General features: G+C 40.3%; 2 protein-coding genes across 2 annotated transcripts in view; one reads left to right on the top strand and one right to left on the bottom strand.

The window, feature by feature from the left end:
• LOC311260752 (ectonucleoside triphosphate diphosphohydrolase 2-like) overlaps window positions 1-19,175 on the top strand; it is a 247,215-nt gene that overhangs the window by 203,017 nt on the left and 25,023 nt on the right. The gene's annotated exons all lie outside the window — the stretch shown is intronic.
• Window positions 974-5,866, bottom strand: fgf17 (fibroblast growth factor 17). The gene is made up of 5 exons (XM_084359478.1): window positions 5,825-5,866; window positions 5,702-5,738; window positions 5,273-5,450; window positions 3,447-3,553; window positions 974-1,307 (listed from the first exon to the last, which is right to left on the bottom strand). The coding sequence occupies exons 1-5, from the start codon at window positions 5,854-5,856 to the stop codon at window positions 1,017-1,019; spliced, it is 645 nt and encodes a 214-aa protein (XP_084215604.1). The 5' UTR covers window positions 5,857-5,866; the 3' UTR covers window positions 974-1,016.

Here is a 19,175-nt window from a genome sequence, read left to right on the forward strand (position 1 = left end):
TGGACTCCCAGTGTATCTCTAAGATCTGTGCCAAGATCTCTATCTAAAAATTGAGTGCCACTATAGCCTGAGTTGGGAATCAGTGCATTTGCAGATGAAATTAAAATATATTTTTGCCTTTCACTACTCCATACAGGTCCCTTTAGCCTCAGATTGTGTGTCTTTGTAACACTGGAGTTTGCTCATATTTCATTCCTTAAACGTACTGTAAGGTGCCCATTTACTGATGCTCATAAGGCTTTTGAGGTTGTTATAAACATATAACAGCGATGTTGATCATTGTAATCATACTGTACAGGGGATAGACAGATTAACATGAACACTTCATTACAGAATGAAGGTGTTCCTCGTTATCAAGTTGTTTGACATCATATGATTTTCCAAACTGTCAACTCTCACAACCTACCTAGTGAACACTTTATGACTGATCCTACTGCAATTTGAGCTCAGATGTTTTGGAGCTCTTTAGTTGTTCCATGTTGCTTTGAAGACTCACATGATGAAGTGCCGATTGACAGATTTCAGTTATAGCTGACAGTTAGCTGATTTTCCAGAAGGTTTTGGCATTACTTTGTCCACCCGCTGTATTCAACAATATGAAAGAATAGAGGTTGAACTTGTCGTTTGAACTGTGTCATCTGTGTATTTTGGTTCAGTGTTCATGCAGCATGTTAAACCCTTGTACTTGGCCCTCATCACAGGTATAGCATCTGATTTCAAAGTAGTGAAGTGTTGAGTTGTCATGCTGCAGTTTGTTATAAACCATGACATCATATGTCCCTCATGTTCATCCCTCGCAGCTCCCCACCAGCCAACACATACACACACAGGACGATTAAATATAATCCATCTGCTTTACTCTCTTTCAGTATTTACACATGATCATTTTACAGCAATATTACTTTAGATTTATGACATTTTAACCATCTTTTACCTATCAAAAATATACAAAAATAAAATGGCATCTGTTTCTTCCTATATCACAGCTGTTGTCAGTCCATTGCTTTTGCTGCATGTTAGGGAGAGGTACGTGATTTCCTGTTCCGCTTTGCTCGACGTGTGGATGGAAATCGGATGAACTCAAAGTGTTTGCTTTGGTCCGTGTTGGGGAAGGGAGGCGGGCCCGTATGTAGTCTCTTGATGAAATGGACCTCTCTCTGGTTCTCCCTTGTCCTGGAGGCTTTGATGGGCCTCCCTTTCCTGGTGAAAGCCACATACCAGCCCTCATACTTGGCATTCTGGAAGGCTGTGTAATTGTTCTCCAGCACTATCTCTGTGAAGATACAATCCCTGCTCCGGCCGTTGGGCTGTGTCAGGAGACAGAAAAGGTTTCTTATGTTAAGACAAGACATGTAGACAGAAGCACACATTCTGATTCATTCATGTACACATCAGACACAATATATATTGTATACCAATATACAGGGTTCATACAGCCTTTGAAGATGACAGTACGTTCAAAGGTAACTCAACCATACCTTTCCAGACTCTCAAAGCCTTTATCACAACATCTAAATTGTTACTATAAATGCAAGTGCGACATTTACAAAATGTCTTCATACCCACTGCAATCAATGTATACTGATATACTTTGTTACTTTACCGTTCAGTAAGTAAGGTAAAGTAAGGGCTCAACATAGGACTTAGCTCAGTTAGGGTGAGTTATTGGAACATGGCACCAATTACAGTATGCATTCTGTTATTCTTGCAATGTGGCTATGCCACATTTTTATTAACCAGCAAACTAGCTGCTAAATAATTTAGCAGACAACAAACAAATATAACGGCAGCATCTGTGTCATTCAAATATTAAAAGATTTTTGGTTTAAAGGAGTGATTGTGTAGATGAAACACATCTACACAATCAGGAGTATATTACAATTCAAGTTTATTCCTAAACTTCAAAACATAATGGCTAAAATCAAGGATTTCCTATCTTTCAAGATTTTGTATGAACCCTGAATATGATGTGATATCAGGATCATTTTTTTAGCTCAAAGCCTCCCTGAAAACACAACTATGTAAGTTTGATGGAGGTTTCCATCATTTTAGGGTGCTCTTATTGCAGTGATCTATGTTCAAATCTCCCTTTTTTTCTTTTTCCTTTTTGTTTTTTTAAATTAGTTATGTGCTGCTATACGATTGGGATGAAACGCCATGAGCCCTGCTCTGGCTCCAAATGATGTCATCAATGCAAGAAAAACATGAAATACACTTACAAAAGTTAGATGAGAAGATTGTCCAACTATCGTGACATGTCCAACACAAAGCTACCGCTTGCAGTTGGTTAGCTCATTAGCATGGCTCTGTCCAAAAGGGACAAATGTGTCTACAGGCACCTCTAAAGCTCATTAGTTAGCACGTTGTTTCTCATTAATTTTCCTGTAAAACCACAGCAGGTTTTACCAATTAAATAACTTGATGGACATATTTAATCACACATAATCACTGTTTCCAGCAATGCTCAAGTACGCTCAACAGCTGCAGCTGAAAGCTTCTCAGCTGTTTACCAGACAAACATGAGAGTCCCATCGATCTTCTCATCGGACTCTCAGCAAGAAAGCCGATAAGCATATTTCTCAAAAATAAAAACCTCTATTTCTTCAGTCAAATTCTGATAATAAATTAAAATATGAGTCCAAAACTAGGCTTTCTAACATATACCTCTGAGGTTGATAAGAGTTAACACCTGTTTGGCGCTGCGAGTCTCTATAAACAGACATTACAGTAGCAACAATTTATACACTTCTGAACCATGATAAGAAATAGATTTATGACTTGTCATGTCAGCCAGCTATGTGAATCCATCTTTTCCATTTCCATGAAGGAAGTGGAGAGCTGACTTATGACCAAACACACAGGAGGTGCAGAATAGGAGGGTACTTTCCTCTCAGCACTGTCGGACATGGCCAATAAGACTGAGTGACTATCCCTCAGTCCTCTGAGGGTTTATTTTTTCCAGCACATCATGTCCTGGGGTGACTAACAAGTTATGAGACTACAATGACAATTGGCTGAGGCTTTCATATAGGAGCTTCAGTTTGTATCTTAGGTGACACGGGATAGAGAGCTGACAGAGCTGGTATGGTTATAGACACCTACCTTACATGCTAGATTAACTGTGATTGGTTGGGACTGAAGGACACACTGGTAGTGTTGATTTGTACACCCTTGAGGTTTCTATGTGTTGGCACAAAGTGCACATTTTAAAATAAATTCCATCTTGGGAAAATACATTTTGCATAAAAGTAAAGTAAAAAATATTTGTTACAATTTCTGCTTGCAACAAAACAGAGTTTGTCTGCTGAATACTGTAGCTTCAATTTGCTTTTTGATGTCACTGCACTGATTCAAAACTAAAATGAATAGAAGGTTTTAATATCTGCAGCCATTAGTCTCCTTGCTCATAAATCAAAGATATCCAAAAATATATAAGCTTACTGTACCTTTCCAACAAGTTTCCCCTTCCGGTTCATGCAGAGGTAGCGGCCACTCTCCGCACCTCTTATCCTCACTCGACTTCCAAAGGTGTCTGTCTCAACAAAAAGACGAGCTGCCGGAAAAAGAGAGAAAAGAGTCAAAAAGCTGAATGGCACAAAGACAAACACAACAAAAACACAGGGACACCACAAGCCAGACTCATTGTTCTGCCTTAATATATCCTAAAATATCAACAGCTGTGTGTATTATCTAGCATACTAACAATATACAACTAAACATGCAGAACTACAATTTCTACTTTAGCCCACTGCACAATGTATGAAACAAACAGCATGTGTTCATTAAAGCTTACTGGATAGGCAATGCAGTCTGTCGAGGTGTTTTTTGTCTATCTTGTCATTATGTTACTGCACACTACATGAAAGTGCTATTATTTTCTTGAAGCTATAATTTTATATTCAATTGCCATTGTGTCAGTGGGCAGTATAAACTGTTGAGTCAATAAGAGCCTTAGGACACGCCCAGGAAAGCCTCAACAAATTACACCTCCGACACCAAATGATTAAACAAATGTTATCTCTGAACATTAGAGAGCTTTATTGGAAGCAGAATATACATTCTCAATTGAATTTGTCCTGAAGTCAATTGCAGCCAGTGGGCATTACAACAGCCTTGTGTATTGGGGCTTTAGAGACAAAGGACTTGTCCTAATCAGCCACTTATTTGCTAGACGATGGCTTCATGGATACAGCGGGGAGGCTGAATTAACATATAGGCCTGAAAACACCTCACAGAGGGAGGGGCAGCAGGCTGGAGGTGAAACTGCTGGTTGTGCCTGAGGGCATGAGTCCCCGGCAGGGGTCAGGGACAAATAAAATGTACTTTAATTAAGTCCTCTGGAAGACCTCCTAACATATTTGCACCATGTTTTACAGGCCAGCCCTGTTAGTATTTGTGCAAAAATCACAATAAATATACATCCAACAAAGGTTTCACTACAGATTTCACCTATTGACAGAGGCTGAATCACAGGAGGAGGTCCTGAGAGGACAATATCTACCTTTAAAACATAATTCTGAGTATCAGTCCAAACTATAAACAGATTATATACGAGCCACATCTGATTTTCTCAAAATGAATTACCCAATGATCTTTAAAAGTTCAGAAAGTCAATAACTAACAGAATTCTCAGACTCCTTTAACCAGACCACTGAAAAAGTATTCTGCCCACAGCGTGATTCTTTGAACCAGTTCTGACTGTTTCCAAACGTACAGATGGAGACCAGAGATGACATACACTGCATGTCATGGTAAATTAGGACAACATGAAGAACACATTTACAATGTTTATCATATGTTATGTTATATTAGTATACTTTTTTTTTTTTTTTTTACATTTTCTCAAAAAGAAAATGTTTTTTTGATTGTCTTGTACAAAAAGAGCAAGGACGTGCCAAGAATGAAACATACAGGCTGTATTTGCAACTTGAGAAACTGGTTAAAAATCCTTCTTATCTCCTAATATTTTCATCCAGAGTGTCTCAGGAGTTTTTGAAGATTCTGGAAATACCTTCAGAACACAGCTAAGTGTTTTAAACAACCTCCTGGTATATCCATATATTGGTGGTATTGATTTAACAGAAAATAGGACAGCTCTGTGTGAGACGCACAAACTGGGCCTCATCCAACCCTGCGTGTCCCGAATAAAGAAATATCTGACTGCATCATGTGTTGTCTTAGTCTAGTCATGAGAGACGCAGACCTGGAGCTCCACTGTTGGATGAACAGAGAACAGAAGAATATGAGCAGCAGGCCTCGGGTCAGCTCTTACCGTACATATTTCCATCCTCAGCTGTGGCGGTGACCCTTTTGCCCTGAATCTGGACGTGTTTCCCGCTGGTGCGGCTGTAGAGCTGGTACACCCTGACCTGTCTGCGGCTGAGCTGGTCCGTCACTGCGCCCTGCGTCCTCACATACTGGTTAAAATTAGGAGACGGGTGATTCTCCCCCTTTTTTATGCAAAGGGAAAAATAAAATACATAATTTTTTCTTTCTAATCTGGGATGAAGAAATGTAGAGCCCGTTCTACAACCATCCGAACAGGTTGTACAAACTTTACTACAAAACAAATAATTATACTCGTTATGCTTAAATGACACGTTACACCTTTTGGTTTTAATTTCCTACTATTCCTACTTTAAAAAACATAGGTTTTCATATGGGACAAGTAACAATGTCGACAAAGTGTTTGTGCGCTTACCTGAGCATGGCACCACAGCACGAAGAAATGAAATGATCTGCAGAAGTAACAATAAACGAAGAGTTATTCAGAAGTCATGTGGCAATCAAACAACCATGCAGTCTATCAGTGGTCTGCTCTTACATGTAAATACAGCGCTGGTTTATTCCATGCATTCTTCTTCTTATTTCATCCGATCAAGAGACGGAACCTTGAGGCAGATTAATCCCAGAATGATGCCGTAAGTAAATCCAGTGGAGTTCCCACAGTGTTGCATATGCCCTCCTGACTGTCCATCCACACCAGCCTCTGATGGAAACACCTCGCAGTTATTTGCCCTCACATTTATCAAAAACCTGCCCCAGCTGACTGAGCGGCGGAGAGCTCTTCAAAAGATAGGTGCAGCGCATCAAAAGCAGATCCATCCATTATAAACAGCTCGTTAGGTTAGTCTTTACATCGCTGGGGTGAAACGTGAAGGATCCCCTGCTCAGTGCAGCTCTAATTCCAGGTTTTGAAAAGCCCTCTGTCTCACCGGGATCAGGCTGCCCACTGGTTAAATGTTGAAAGGCAAAGTCCCTCCCTGAAGTCCTTCTATTGTGGGTGGGCACAGAGACAGGACCTTAGTGATGATTTAACATGGAGACTGAGTTGTGCTAAAAAAAAAAAAAAAAAGGAGAGAGCGAGAGAAATCACTCACTTTCTTTATGGTTTGCAAAAGAAAAGCAAAATCCAAAGAAAAATAAAATCTGAATTCTAAAGTTAAACGACAACGACAGGTTTGAGAGTTTTAGTTCAAACTTCAGTCCAGGCTCTCTCTCTGTCTGTCTGTCTGCCTTTAATGTAGATCATTACTGCAGGGCTGTATTTAAAAGTGGTAGCCTAATTGCACCAATGGGTGTGGCAATTAGGTGTTAAAGCTGCCCTCCCTCACCCCCACCACACCTCCCTTTTATCTTATGTTAACTGGTCACACTTCCAGCTCATGTAAAAGGAGGCCAAAACAAATCATATAGACAAAAGGCCTGTTTCATCTCTACATAAAAAGCAATCAACATCCCAAGATGAGCAGGATACTGTCTTTCCTCTCCCTTTGAAAACAACTCACTTACAGAGACGAGAAGAATAATGAAGAGAAACAAAACAAAGAGAAGACAGAGAAACAGAACACAGAGAAGAGAAGGGAAGCCGTTCATAAAAGAAAACGTCGATATTTTGGTAGCTGCTGCATCCAGATGAGGCATGAACAACAGTGTAACATGAAGCTTCAAGTGCCTTCACATCTTACCCTTCTCACGTTCTGTTGACCCCACCACCACCATCGGCCCAGTCCAGGGCAATAAAGTGATAAAATGCAGCAGTTAGGCATCTCTGACATTTTGCTCTGCCTTTGAGTGGCTGACAGGAGCCAGCAGCAACTGATTCCACTTGTTGATGTCACTTCTTACTGTAAGACGCCGTCAGCCATCAACCCATCAATCAGTTCTCCTCTTGTATCACAACAGTCAGTATTGTTTTAGTCAGAAACCTAAACAGACATTTAGTGATGTCAGTGATGTGTAGTGAGAGAGCCATGATGCATGGTCCAGCAAGGGTGTGTGTGTGTGTGTGTGTGTGTGTGTGTGTGTGTGTGTGTGTGCGCGCACGTGCGCATGTGTGTGTCCATATACAGTAGCTGTTGTATAATGTCGGGTCACTATATGATGTATGAAACCTACAGTATGTGTTGAGCTGTATCTGACTGGAACGTGTTGGTACAGGTCAACATGAATTAAAAAAACAATTAGTAAACAGGTAACTTAATGACATAATGACTGATTAGTTGATAGTTTCCTCATTTAGTCTTTATGTTAAGATCAAGAACAATTAAAACTGATAAAAAATTTTACCCATGCACAAACTAATGAATATATACAGGTATACAAACACACACACACACACACACACACTTAAGACAAACTTAATTATATACAATGTCCTAATCTTCATATTTTTTTTTGCAATACAATGCTACTGTATCTTGTTGTGCTTACAGAAAATGGTGAAAGGTGTGCACCAGTTCATATCATCCTTCAGAACACCAGCACCACTGCTTCAAAGCAGGCATGTTAACATGTCATAGCAGTAAAGACAGGTGTAGGCCTAATTAATACCATTAACAAAGGTGCTGTCCAACTAATGATGTTGGTTAGTTAATCCAAAAGATCAGTTAGCAAGTCAAGAATGTTGAGGTTACTAAAGATTGAAAAGTACAATTTAGTTTTGTGTCAAACCACTCGGTGAAAACTCATGATGCAGGTGCACAGTGTTCTCAGTGTGTGGGAATGTGAGCCTGAACACAATAAAAACTTATTTTTAATTGTCACTAGACTTTATTTTCTCTGCACTGGGTTATAAGTCACTTTCTATGTTAGCTAGCAGTTTGCTAGCGAGCACCAGTAACATTAAGCAGTGTTTGCAGGTGCAAAGTTGGCAATTTAGTTTGCTTCTGGTGGCAGGGTGATGGAGTGTCTGTTAGCAGAGTTACAGCACTACTTTTGGTGTCCCCCTCAGGAATTGCTCTTGTGAAAATTTCATGTAGACTAGCTGTCCCCTCCAAATCTGATATCAGATTTCTGGCCGTATTGACAACTGCAGTTATGTGAAAGGAGAGTTATTCAGTTCTATGTGCTAGCTAATACATAGGACAGGCTCTATGAGGCTTCAGTGAGTGTGAGATATCACTTAGAGTAAATTCAGACCAAATGAGGTGGTGCGTTGGTGTAGGAGTGTCACTCCATGGCCTGTGTGTGTGACGTGTTGGGAACCCTGCTGATTAGTTTGCTGAAAGCCAAAACTGCTATGTTGTTATGCTACTAGCATGCTGGTCCTACTAGTGATCGTTTGTCCTCATTGACGAGGACAGGCGCATTCTGGTAGATCATTATTGTGTGTTTAAAACTGGGGCACAAGACCGAACTAAGTGATCACAAGTGAAGCATCACACTACACAGAGAAATGTCCGTTGTGTTCACTCCTTAGCATTTAGCCATCCTAAATAACATGACTCGTTACTAACACGTTCTACTCTGCTTATGATCTGCAGTCATGTCTCTGCCACAGTAGCTTAGGCATGCCGGTCCTACAGTGATCGTCAGCACCCTCAGATGTGTTTTAAACTGGCGTACAAAACCAAGCTGAGTGAATACACATGAACCCCAACGTTACAATCCACAGTGGTTTCAGTCATTCATGCTGCCAGTCGGATCACCAGCTTACGTGATTGGCCACTGCAACCTGACGTTGGGCTGTGTTTCTCCAAAAGTTGAATTGGTTTAAACTTTTTCACCGCAGCCGGCTGCGTTCTTGCAGCCACATCCAAAACAGACTACCTCATTAAAGTGAATAGTGACACCTGCGTTTTTGCCGTTGGCTGAATCCAACCATATGCAACTGTTGGGTATGTAGTCTTTCTAGTTACATATTTTCACAGTGTTATACTAAAACAGTATCATGACAAACTATGACTTTCTTGAGTTGACAAATTATCTTTTAAATTGACAAACACATGTAATTCATGGCGGGTTCTAACGGGATGAAAAAATCATTTGTCTTCCGCCATTCACCACCATACATATTTTTTTGAAAAATACAATTCCAGTGGTCCACTGGAGGGGGAGGGTTAACAAACCCTAATGGATTGCTATCATGATTAGTGTTGGCAGATGTTCAGGGTGTTGAAGGACAGCTAGCTAAATTATCTTGTATGCTAGCTTGAACTTAAAGTTAACCTCCATAACGTACATTACATTGCATTTAGTTTTCTCATTTAGCTGCAAGTATTAGACTTTATGCCATCTTCTGGTCTTTTCACTTTGTTGCAGCGGAGCCAGTGGAAGTACACACATAGACTAGAGTGAAAATCAGTTCCGCTGCCGTGGCGGAATTTTTGGGGTGAGAGAGGGGATGAGATTGATAATAGTGAAGATGTTCTGCATTTGTTCATGTAGGAGGGAGAGAGCATGTGCATTAGAATGCAGCTCGAACCATCAGGACCCAACAGGTATACATGCTGCAAACAAGCTCAGGGCTTTGATCCTGGAGACTGTAGATGGGGGTCCAGAGTGAAAGTGAATGTCAGCAGTGAGTTATTTGAACTTATTAACATCAAGTTACAACCCGTACATTAAGTACGTAGGCACATTTGTAACTGAAGTTACTTAAGTAACGTAGTTAGCGTAACCCAAACCACAATGTTTTCCTAAACCTAACCAAACTGAGAGAGTACAGTGAAGGTCCGGTACATCTGTCACTGGTACGCTCCATGGCCCGCTACAGTCATGTTGTTTTGGGAATGGCGATATATGTCATTCTGGGACTCACTGGCAGTTGACCTATTCAGTTATTTAGGTATGTCAGTTTTTTTATATGTGTTGTAGTTCATGTTGATTTGAATGCTGATTAACTCACCATTTCTTTAAGTAATTTCTTAGTTTACGTTTATTGTAAGTAGCGAAATTGATAATTATATATTACCATTATCTTGCTATTGGTGGTAAAATTGGGTGCTATCCGAATTTCAGTGGAGACTGACAGTACAATGAATAGTTTACATGTCCATGAGTGAAATTACATGAATGATACAATGACCTTTTGTGGTCTTGTTAATACAGGGAGGAAAAAATGCTTTACAGGCTTTGCCAAATTTTCCAACACTTCAAAATAGTGAAACCCATTTCCCATACAGTTTGGGCCTTCCTCGGGGCTACTGTAGCTCCAGTGACAAGTGAAAGGGGAACTGGTGGTCTCCAAACAGCTCTGACCACATCGTAAAAATCTCTGCCATAAAGAGCAACTGGCCACTCTTTCTGACCCTGCAAAAATAGAGGGAAGGGTTCAGAAAGTGGGTGGTCCCCATTATGAATGATCAAAAGAAGAGAAAAGTAAAACAGAAAAAAAAGAGGAGGATTCACTTGGACAAGCAGCCTGCTCCTCAGCAGCAGCAGCGGGGCTCTACTTGTCGTTCCCGAACCCACAATCAGGTCAGTATTCACTGCTCTCAGTTGACCGTATCAGCAGCCTGGGAATGTTACGCTCAAAATGTGAACATAACAGTCATCTGTGATTGTACTTTAGGCACTTTTGTATGTAGATGGACACTCAAGTTATACACTGAGGGGTGAAAATGTACAACTCTGTGCTTATTAGAAAAGCTGCTGACCCTTAAGTATCGCCCTGCCATTTGCAAGCTGACCATTTGAGCTTGCCAAATTTGACACAGCTGACGCAGGCAATAAATTTGAACTCGTTTCCCCACCCCCTTTATCCATAATGAGCGCTGCCCTGCAAAGCCTTTGAACACACACACACACACACACACACACACACACACACACACACACGCACACATGCACACATACCAGCAATCCTAATGTGATAATCATGGGATAAAGTTGTATTATATAATGTAGGACACAAGCAATCTACAAAATTGTAAATATGCAGGAGTGTGCAAATGTGTAATGGTGTCTAAAAATGTACCATTGCAGGTCAGACTGATGTGTGTGAATACCTACAGAGGATATGTAAGAGCTAATGAGTGACAGACAACATTGTCAGGGTGACCAGACTGTGCAAAGCCCCTGAGTCCCCGAGTGCTGGGATGTCCGACAGGTGATACCCAAGTTGCTGATCCGTGATTAACACTTGCCAGTTGCAGACAGGCTCTGACTGCTTCATCTACAGGCCAAGAAGCTGGGAACATGTCAGACTTCAAAACTAATAAAGTGACTCACACAACTGCCCTTCTCAGAGACACAGACGCTGACAGAGAGGGAGGGCCGGGTGTGGGGGGGTTACAAGGGCTGGTAATGAAAATAGCCGGACATCCAGCTACACCGAGGCTACAGAGTCAGACAGGGCCCAGCATCTGTGTTATTTTTAAGGAGCAAAATGTCACTGAGCAATGAACATGCCCAAGGCGCATATCTAACAGGGTTAGATGCAAGGTCACGCCAAAGCCAGATCGCTTTCTGAAGACAGGCGCTGTTGTAAATGGTAGTGACACACATGCTACTGCTTTGAAGTCGTAACCCAAGTCCCTGCGAAATTCATTATTAGGTTTTAATTTATTCTAGCTACTTGAATATGTATTTAGATTAAATTCAGTCTTAAATTAAATTAAATTCATCCATTGTGATGTTAGTCAGATATGAATTAAAGTGTCTGTCCACCAGGGTGTTGTGTTTTTATCCACTTAACACGTTGCCAAACCCTGTTGTAGAGTTTTGGGAAAGTGAACACTGAACAAGACAAGGAGCACAAGCTTCCTACAGCTTTAACAAAAAACTTCAATTTTCCGTATAGCTGTTGTATTGAGCTGCATAGCTTATTGGATCCACTGGATCTGTTTCAAGTAGAAGTGTTTTGGAGTTCATGATCCGTCATTGTGTAGAAAGTAATCTGCTGCAAATGTATTGCTACATATAAGTAGCAAGTTCCTGGACACTTGTATAGAGCAACAGTAGAGTCCTTCACAGCTTATGGTGATCCATTTTTAAGTCTGATCTAAATTATTTCCTCTCCTGAGTTCATGACTATGAGAATAAAAAGTATTTTCAGTAGATTTTTTTTTTCATGTGTCAATCAAGTACATGTTTATTTTTTTTCAAAGGAACTTGGAAGGATTATCCCGACCAAATCGCGAGTCTTAAACACAAGAGAGAAAATCATTTAGATCAGACTTAGAAAATGGATCACCAGAAAAATAAACTCTCACTTGCCCCTCAGGGCTTCTGTACAACCGTGAAAGGTGCAGTTACGAAACTTCACAGGTGTTTAGTTGACATTTTCTTTTGTAGCCTGGTGGAAGTTAATTTCTCAGTCAATTCTGCTCTTGTCTAATCACACATGAATCTATATTATAAACTTATAACAGATAGTCTTTTATGTGTACCTGAATAAGCAGGACGTTGCTTCATCTGCAACAATGAAGTTAAAAAATCCATTCACTTGTGTGATGATATGCAGGGAGGGGTTTCTCTCCTGCCAGCAGTTTGTGTGTCTGTGTGTGTCTGTGTGTGTGTGTGCTTGTCTGCTCATACTGTACTTGAGGAATAAATATACCTAAATAAAAACACAGTCACAAGTAGTAGTCACTTTCTTTGTAATAGATTATTTGCATGGGCTCCAAAAAGAGGTGGGAGGCCCTTTGGTGCACTTTTTTGGTTGCACCTTGTGCAAGTGCCAGTACGCAAGAGAAGGTCACAGTACGCCAAAATATAAAACTGCCAGTACTAAATACTGTTCAGCAGTGCTGGGGTTAACAATTACAAAAGCAACGTGTTACAGTAATATATTACTTTTATCAGTTACGTGTCACTTATAATATTTCAGTAATGTATTACTATAGTTATGTCATGTAACACATTACAATCTGCGTTACTGACCGAAATTAAGTGTTTATTGTTGTTGTTTTAAGAACCCATCAACACAATGCATGACTACGACCTTCCACCACCGGAACAAAAACAAATCACCCCAATAATTTCCTGTTGGTGAATTTCAGCGTTGGTTACACACTGGCATGGCTGAGATGGCTGCAGAGTCAGGCTCTACTTTTGCGAGATGGGCATACTCCCATTATTTTGAGTTCATGTACTACCAGACAGAAAGACATTCACCAAAGACTTGGACAAGTCCTATGCTTTAATGGAAAGGGAGCTAAAGAAAACCACTGAAGCGCAGCAGTATTCATCAACAACAGCAGATATATGGAGTGTAAATAACAAAAGTTTCATGGGGGTGACGGTTCACTGGATCAATGCAGGTACCTTGAAACGAGAGGAGGCTAGCTTGTAAAAGATTCAGAGGCAGTTGCAACTGAGCAAGAGGACATTTTCGCTCAATGTTGGACTGACCAACAGTAAAGTTTGTGGTGGACAATGGAAGTAACTTTGTAAAGGTGTTCAAGGAGCATCAACAGCAGCAGCAGCAAGTCTCTTAGTCTGACCAGGAGGACGAGGAGGAGGTGGAGGTGGAGGCGGGGTGAGGACACTTGTTATTTTGGGAGGCTTCAATCAATGCTAGAAGTTCGGATGGCCAAAACCCTGGCTATGAATCCTATCGCAAATGACCACTGGACTGCCTAATAGTATTGTGGGAGCAATTAAAAGTCGATTTGTCAGGACTCTCGGCTCCAAGGATGCGTTGTTGGCTGCTGTCTCGCTGCCCAGATTCAAGCTGCGCTGGGTAAAAGAAGAGGCCAGAAAAGACCACATTAAGTTCCTGCTCATTACAGAGTACCGCTCATTTGAGCCTGTAACCCCCCAATCCCCCCATGCCTGATCCTCAACCTGCTGATGCTGCCACCTGCAAGGATGAGTTTTTGTCCTTTGATATCCAGCCCGATGCCACCATTGACTCTGTGTCCATGTCTGTGGAAGCAGAGGTGATGGCTTATCTTAAATCTGCACCTACAATGGAAACCCTGCACCAGCTACCAAGGATTAAAACAATTGCTCTCTGCTATAATGCGTCAACACCATCCAGTGCAAAGACTTTTCAGTCTTGGGAGTTTTGTGCTCACTCCAAAATGAAACTTCTCCTGATGCGCTTCAACAGATACTTTAGTGGTATAGTGGAGTAGGCTAGTCCTAAGTAGGATATATGTCAAGACTAAGCTCCTTCAATGCTTTTATTTATCATCCTGTGTTTGTTTAGCCAGTGTTTCATTTTATTTTTAGGCTATGCCTTTTATTGTTTTATATAGCCGAGCCTGAGTTCTGATCTCTGGTCAGTGAAGTGTCCTTGTGGGACTGAAATGAGCCATGTAATGAGTCATTGGTTGTTTATATTAGTCTTGTGCCTTTTTTTCTTATTGCTGTTTTAAGGGTTAGGGTTAGGGTTTAAGGCAGGATATAGGCCCAGCTCATAAAATAATGGTTTGCAAAATAGGCCCTATCTGCTGGCTTTATAGTCCTCCTCCAAGCGCACTTCAATTTATGTTCTTGAATCATATGCTCATGTATTCCTTATTCTGTGGATAAAAATAAAAAGGAAAGAAAAAGAGATTTTTGTCTTGTCATGTCATTAGAGGCTACATTATAGAAGGTATAGGTCTAATGTGTTTCATACGACTGAGCCTACAATTAAAAATATTTATTCCTATCTGATAATATATCAGACTGATCCTTTGTCTGACTGCTCATCCCTGTGTCCAAGGACATTCCTTTATAAAGATCTAGGCTATTTAATTGTTCTATACAGGTTATTTTAGGCATTTTGTTGAAAGTAACTAAAAAGTACTGTAAGTACTGAGTAATATATTATTCTATGCATACAGTAATATTGTAACTTAATATATTACTTTAAAATGAAGGTTGAAGTAATATGTAATATACTGCATTTTGAAAGTAACTTGCCCAAACTGCTGTTCAGTACCAGCCCACTTAAAGCACTTTTTGCAGATATACAGTATATTTTGAGTTAATTTTAGTATTTTATTCAAACTCCAAATTCAATCAGATTACGGTGTTTTTTCCCTGCAGAGGCAGGCAGACTCTCTGTTAGTGAACACAGGTCTGGACCCGTCGTAAATTTTGTTCATACTCATAAATGCCACTTAAAGTTTGTATGAGTGGTTCTTATACAAGGCCCATTGTCCATTAGCTAGCTGTTAGCTTTTATATTGTGCCACTTCTTGCGCACCAAGAGCTGTGCACAGTGACTCAGAATAACTAATTTTTGCAGTTTCTGACAAACTACACCATGTAAGTTACACAAGCACAAAACTGTTTTGTTCTTCTGGAGGCTAGCCCACCCAGACTTTGTGCTAAGTTGGACCAATTTCTCCACTGAATGTGAAATTGATATTGATCGACTCATTGAAGTCCAAGGACAAAAGTAAACAAGAGTATATCTCAAAATAATCGGGTACATTAATAATGATACATTTTGGTGAGCTCATCTTGAACTGACTTAAAGAAGAGAATGTTGTTACACCGTTTCCTTTGATGAAACAGCATTCTTACAATGATGTCCAATTTAATTCTGAAACTTAACTACAGAAAACCAGATTTTGTAGATGTATTACCTTTGATGCCTTCCTGTGACATTAAAATTATAATAATCTAGGTCCTAGTTTATTATGGAACTCATCTACTATTGTAGCTGCTGTACAGCTCAAGAGCAGTAAGATATCAAAGTAGCAGTGTGAAAGTCAAATGTTTCAACATGTTTCCACCATGTTGACTATGCCATATTAGTTGTACCTACAACTATCCAGAAAAGCCAATTGGTACTCTTGAGAATCTGAGGCAAGGGGGGAAAAAGCATGCAAACAATTTGACCTCTGAACACCAGCATTGGGAAACTGGCCATTTATTAGAAATTAGTTATGGATAGAAAAACATGTGACCTCCTGCTCCCAGAGGACACATCAGGCCATTATATTTGACTGGTTTGGGATTTCAAGGAGTCATTGATAGCCATTTTCAAGATTTATTCTGTCATCAGTTGACGGCAAGACAACAGACATATGTCGCTGATGTTACTGGGCCCTGCAGTCAAAACACGGCACAGGCCCCAAAGGAATTCTTCAGAGGAACCCTTTCAAAATAATTAGAGGATGCATGTATACAACTGAAACCAGGAGGTACATTTTCTTTACCCCACAGGAGTGGCCAACAGCACAGAGTGAGACATAAAGGGCACAGCAGTCGCATTTTAAATGTTACAATAGATTCAAAAGGTGTAGTACCCTTACCTCATCAACCTAGTGTGATAGCTTTACCCTACCCTTAGGCCAACAAAACTTCTGTCTGTCTGTCTATATGTTATTATCTCAAGACACATCCATCCAATCTGTTCCACGCTTGGCAGGTTTGTGTGCTGATGACCCACGACAGTGCAGTGTGGAATTTGGTGGAATTTGGACAATATTAATACATTTTGAATAAACAGTGAACAGTGTGGCTTCATCGCTCTGCAGACCGAAGCTGAAGTTCAGAAATTGGTGTAATCATCCAAACTTTGAATTGTAAATACAAACAGGTTTGATATAATCAGGGCGGCCCTGATGAGTCTGTGAGCAGTTCAGGAGGAGTCGGGCTGGATCTGTGAACCCCTCATATTACCAGATCATCTGTGCTGAACAGCAAGTTTTCAACAGACACTGGACTAGTAATACTAATACTTTGCAAAAATGTTATATAAATAATCCAAACAAAGTGTCTCATGCCTCTTCAGGGTGTAATTTCGGTTAATTACAGAACAAATATACACATGATGTAAACTGCATCTTGTAAATCTAGTGTGAATACTACGGACTGAACCATATCTAATTTTAAATCAGAGGCTGATCGCAGCCCCATGCTTTTTGTTCAGCCCTAAGAGGAATGGTAATTGATTTTCAACATTTTCAGCAGAACAATAATTGTGAGCAGAGTGAGAAATAAGCCACCAATGAAGCGAACGTTTACAAATGTCATCTTAACAAAAAGAAAATGTATTCCTCTTGTTTTTTCAATGACTGCTTGTGAGTTTGCTGATTTATTCCAGCCTGGCATGGGGTGAAGAACATTCACCCGGCAAATTTACATGCTGTCAGTCAGCTCTGGCTGCTTCTCAAAAGTGAGTTAGAAGCGTTAGACATCCTGCTCAAAACAAATACATGCATTAAATTTTATCTGAATATGTTTGGTTCTATACACTGTGAACAACAACATTTTCTTTGAAATTATATTTTTTCCCCATCAATGGAGTTAAAGCCAAGATATCCCATATTTTTTAAGTCCAACTGTTTTGCACTTTTTGCACATTATAATGGTTTTTAAGTATTGCTCCCTCTATTTGTTATTCATTATCTCTTAATCCACAGAATATTTTCTTTACTGTTTGATTCATTGTTTATGAAATGTGAAAAATGTATTAATCGACCCACAGTCTAGATTCCAGATAGTCAGTTTTTACTTTCACCTAAGATGGAGGCAGGCAGCTAATTCTAGACATTTAGACGCCTAAATTCATTAACAAAATAGTTACTGAGTAATTTTCTGTTGGTTGACGAATAGATTAATTGGCTAATAGTTTCAGCTGTATTTACATTAAGATGGATCTGTAATGATCTGAAATGAAACTTCATCAGCGACTGCCTTTTAAGATTTTATTATCAAAACATATATGCATATGGGTTCACCCTTGCAGGAGAAATAAGCGACAAGTCACAATTTCCAGCACATTATATACTCTTCATTTTCTCATTACACAAACCAAAGCAGAGAAAGAAGGAGTAAATCTACTGTCTCCCACATAACAGCCTTGGCTGAGACAAAAGAGAAGAATGCATGATATGAACGTTGCTACAAGACACGGAAACAGAAACTTGTCCTTGGATGGGAGTACAAGATGGTTCATTTGAGGAGAAAAACATTTTCTATCATAGTAGCTCTTCATTGTAAGGTTTAAGTCACAATACAGTGGAGTTTGATTTATTCACACTGGACTCAGTTTTTCCATGACAGTTGCCCAGTATCACTCATAACTGCTTAACTTACCAGATCTAAGGTCTGCATCAGATTGCACTCACTCATATACCAGCCCCTAAATACAACTGATTTTTCAATCAAGATCCATGCATTGTTCCCTGAGAAATTGACCAAAAAAAGTGGAGAAACGCATAATGTTAAAGAAAGTCAGAAAAAATGTGTTCCTTTACTCGGATCCACACCAAAAGTTAATGGGGTCTATTCTGGGCCGAGACCCATCCTGCATCCACGTTTGGTGGAAATCCGTTCTGCAGGTTTTGTGTATTCCTGCTGACAAACCAACAAACAAACAGACACGGTCGGTAATGTTGCCTCCTTGGCGGAGGCTATGATATAATGATATATGATAATACGTGTATTCAAGAATACGAAGAATGCATGTATGCATATGTAATTCCTGAGGTACAAATGTGAAGAAAATATGTGTTTTACAGGAATATGTTATCTACTTACAGACAATATGTACATCATCTCTACATGACCTGTCTTTAGAAGGCCATACACTGAGTGTGTACACTGTAAGAAAAGATGTATTTATTGTAGACCTACTCATTAAAAGCATTAAAAACTGGGTCATTGTTCCTTACATTAATTTTCCCCTGAACAGCCCTAGTGAGAGCCGGGGCCCCCAGTAGCAAGCACTGGGTCCTGGTCCCAGCTGGTGTGCTGCAGTGGAAGGGCTTGATGTGGGGCTGCAGCAGCTGTCTGCTCCCTCCTCCCCTTCCTGCTCTGATCTCTCTGCTCTGCAGTTCACACCTGATCAACAACGACTGCACTTCACACAGGAATTTTCCATTTTCTATTTTCTGTCACCCTCTGCGGCTCACCCCCACCACACAACGGCCCCGAGACCAACGGCAAGACAAGTGGTGCCCTACAACTTGGTGGCTGGCGACAGAGACACCCACACCAGCCTGTGACACAACAGCATGCCTGGTATTTCAGGCCCGCTTACATGACTCAGTTGCTGT

This window comes from Pagrus pagrus, assembly GCF_965226575.1.
Source record: "Pagrus pagrus genome assembly, chromosome: 8".
In the NCBI taxonomy this organism is placed as follows: domain Eukaryota; kingdom Metazoa; phylum Chordata; class Actinopteri; order Spariformes; family Sparidae; genus Pagrus; species Pagrus pagrus.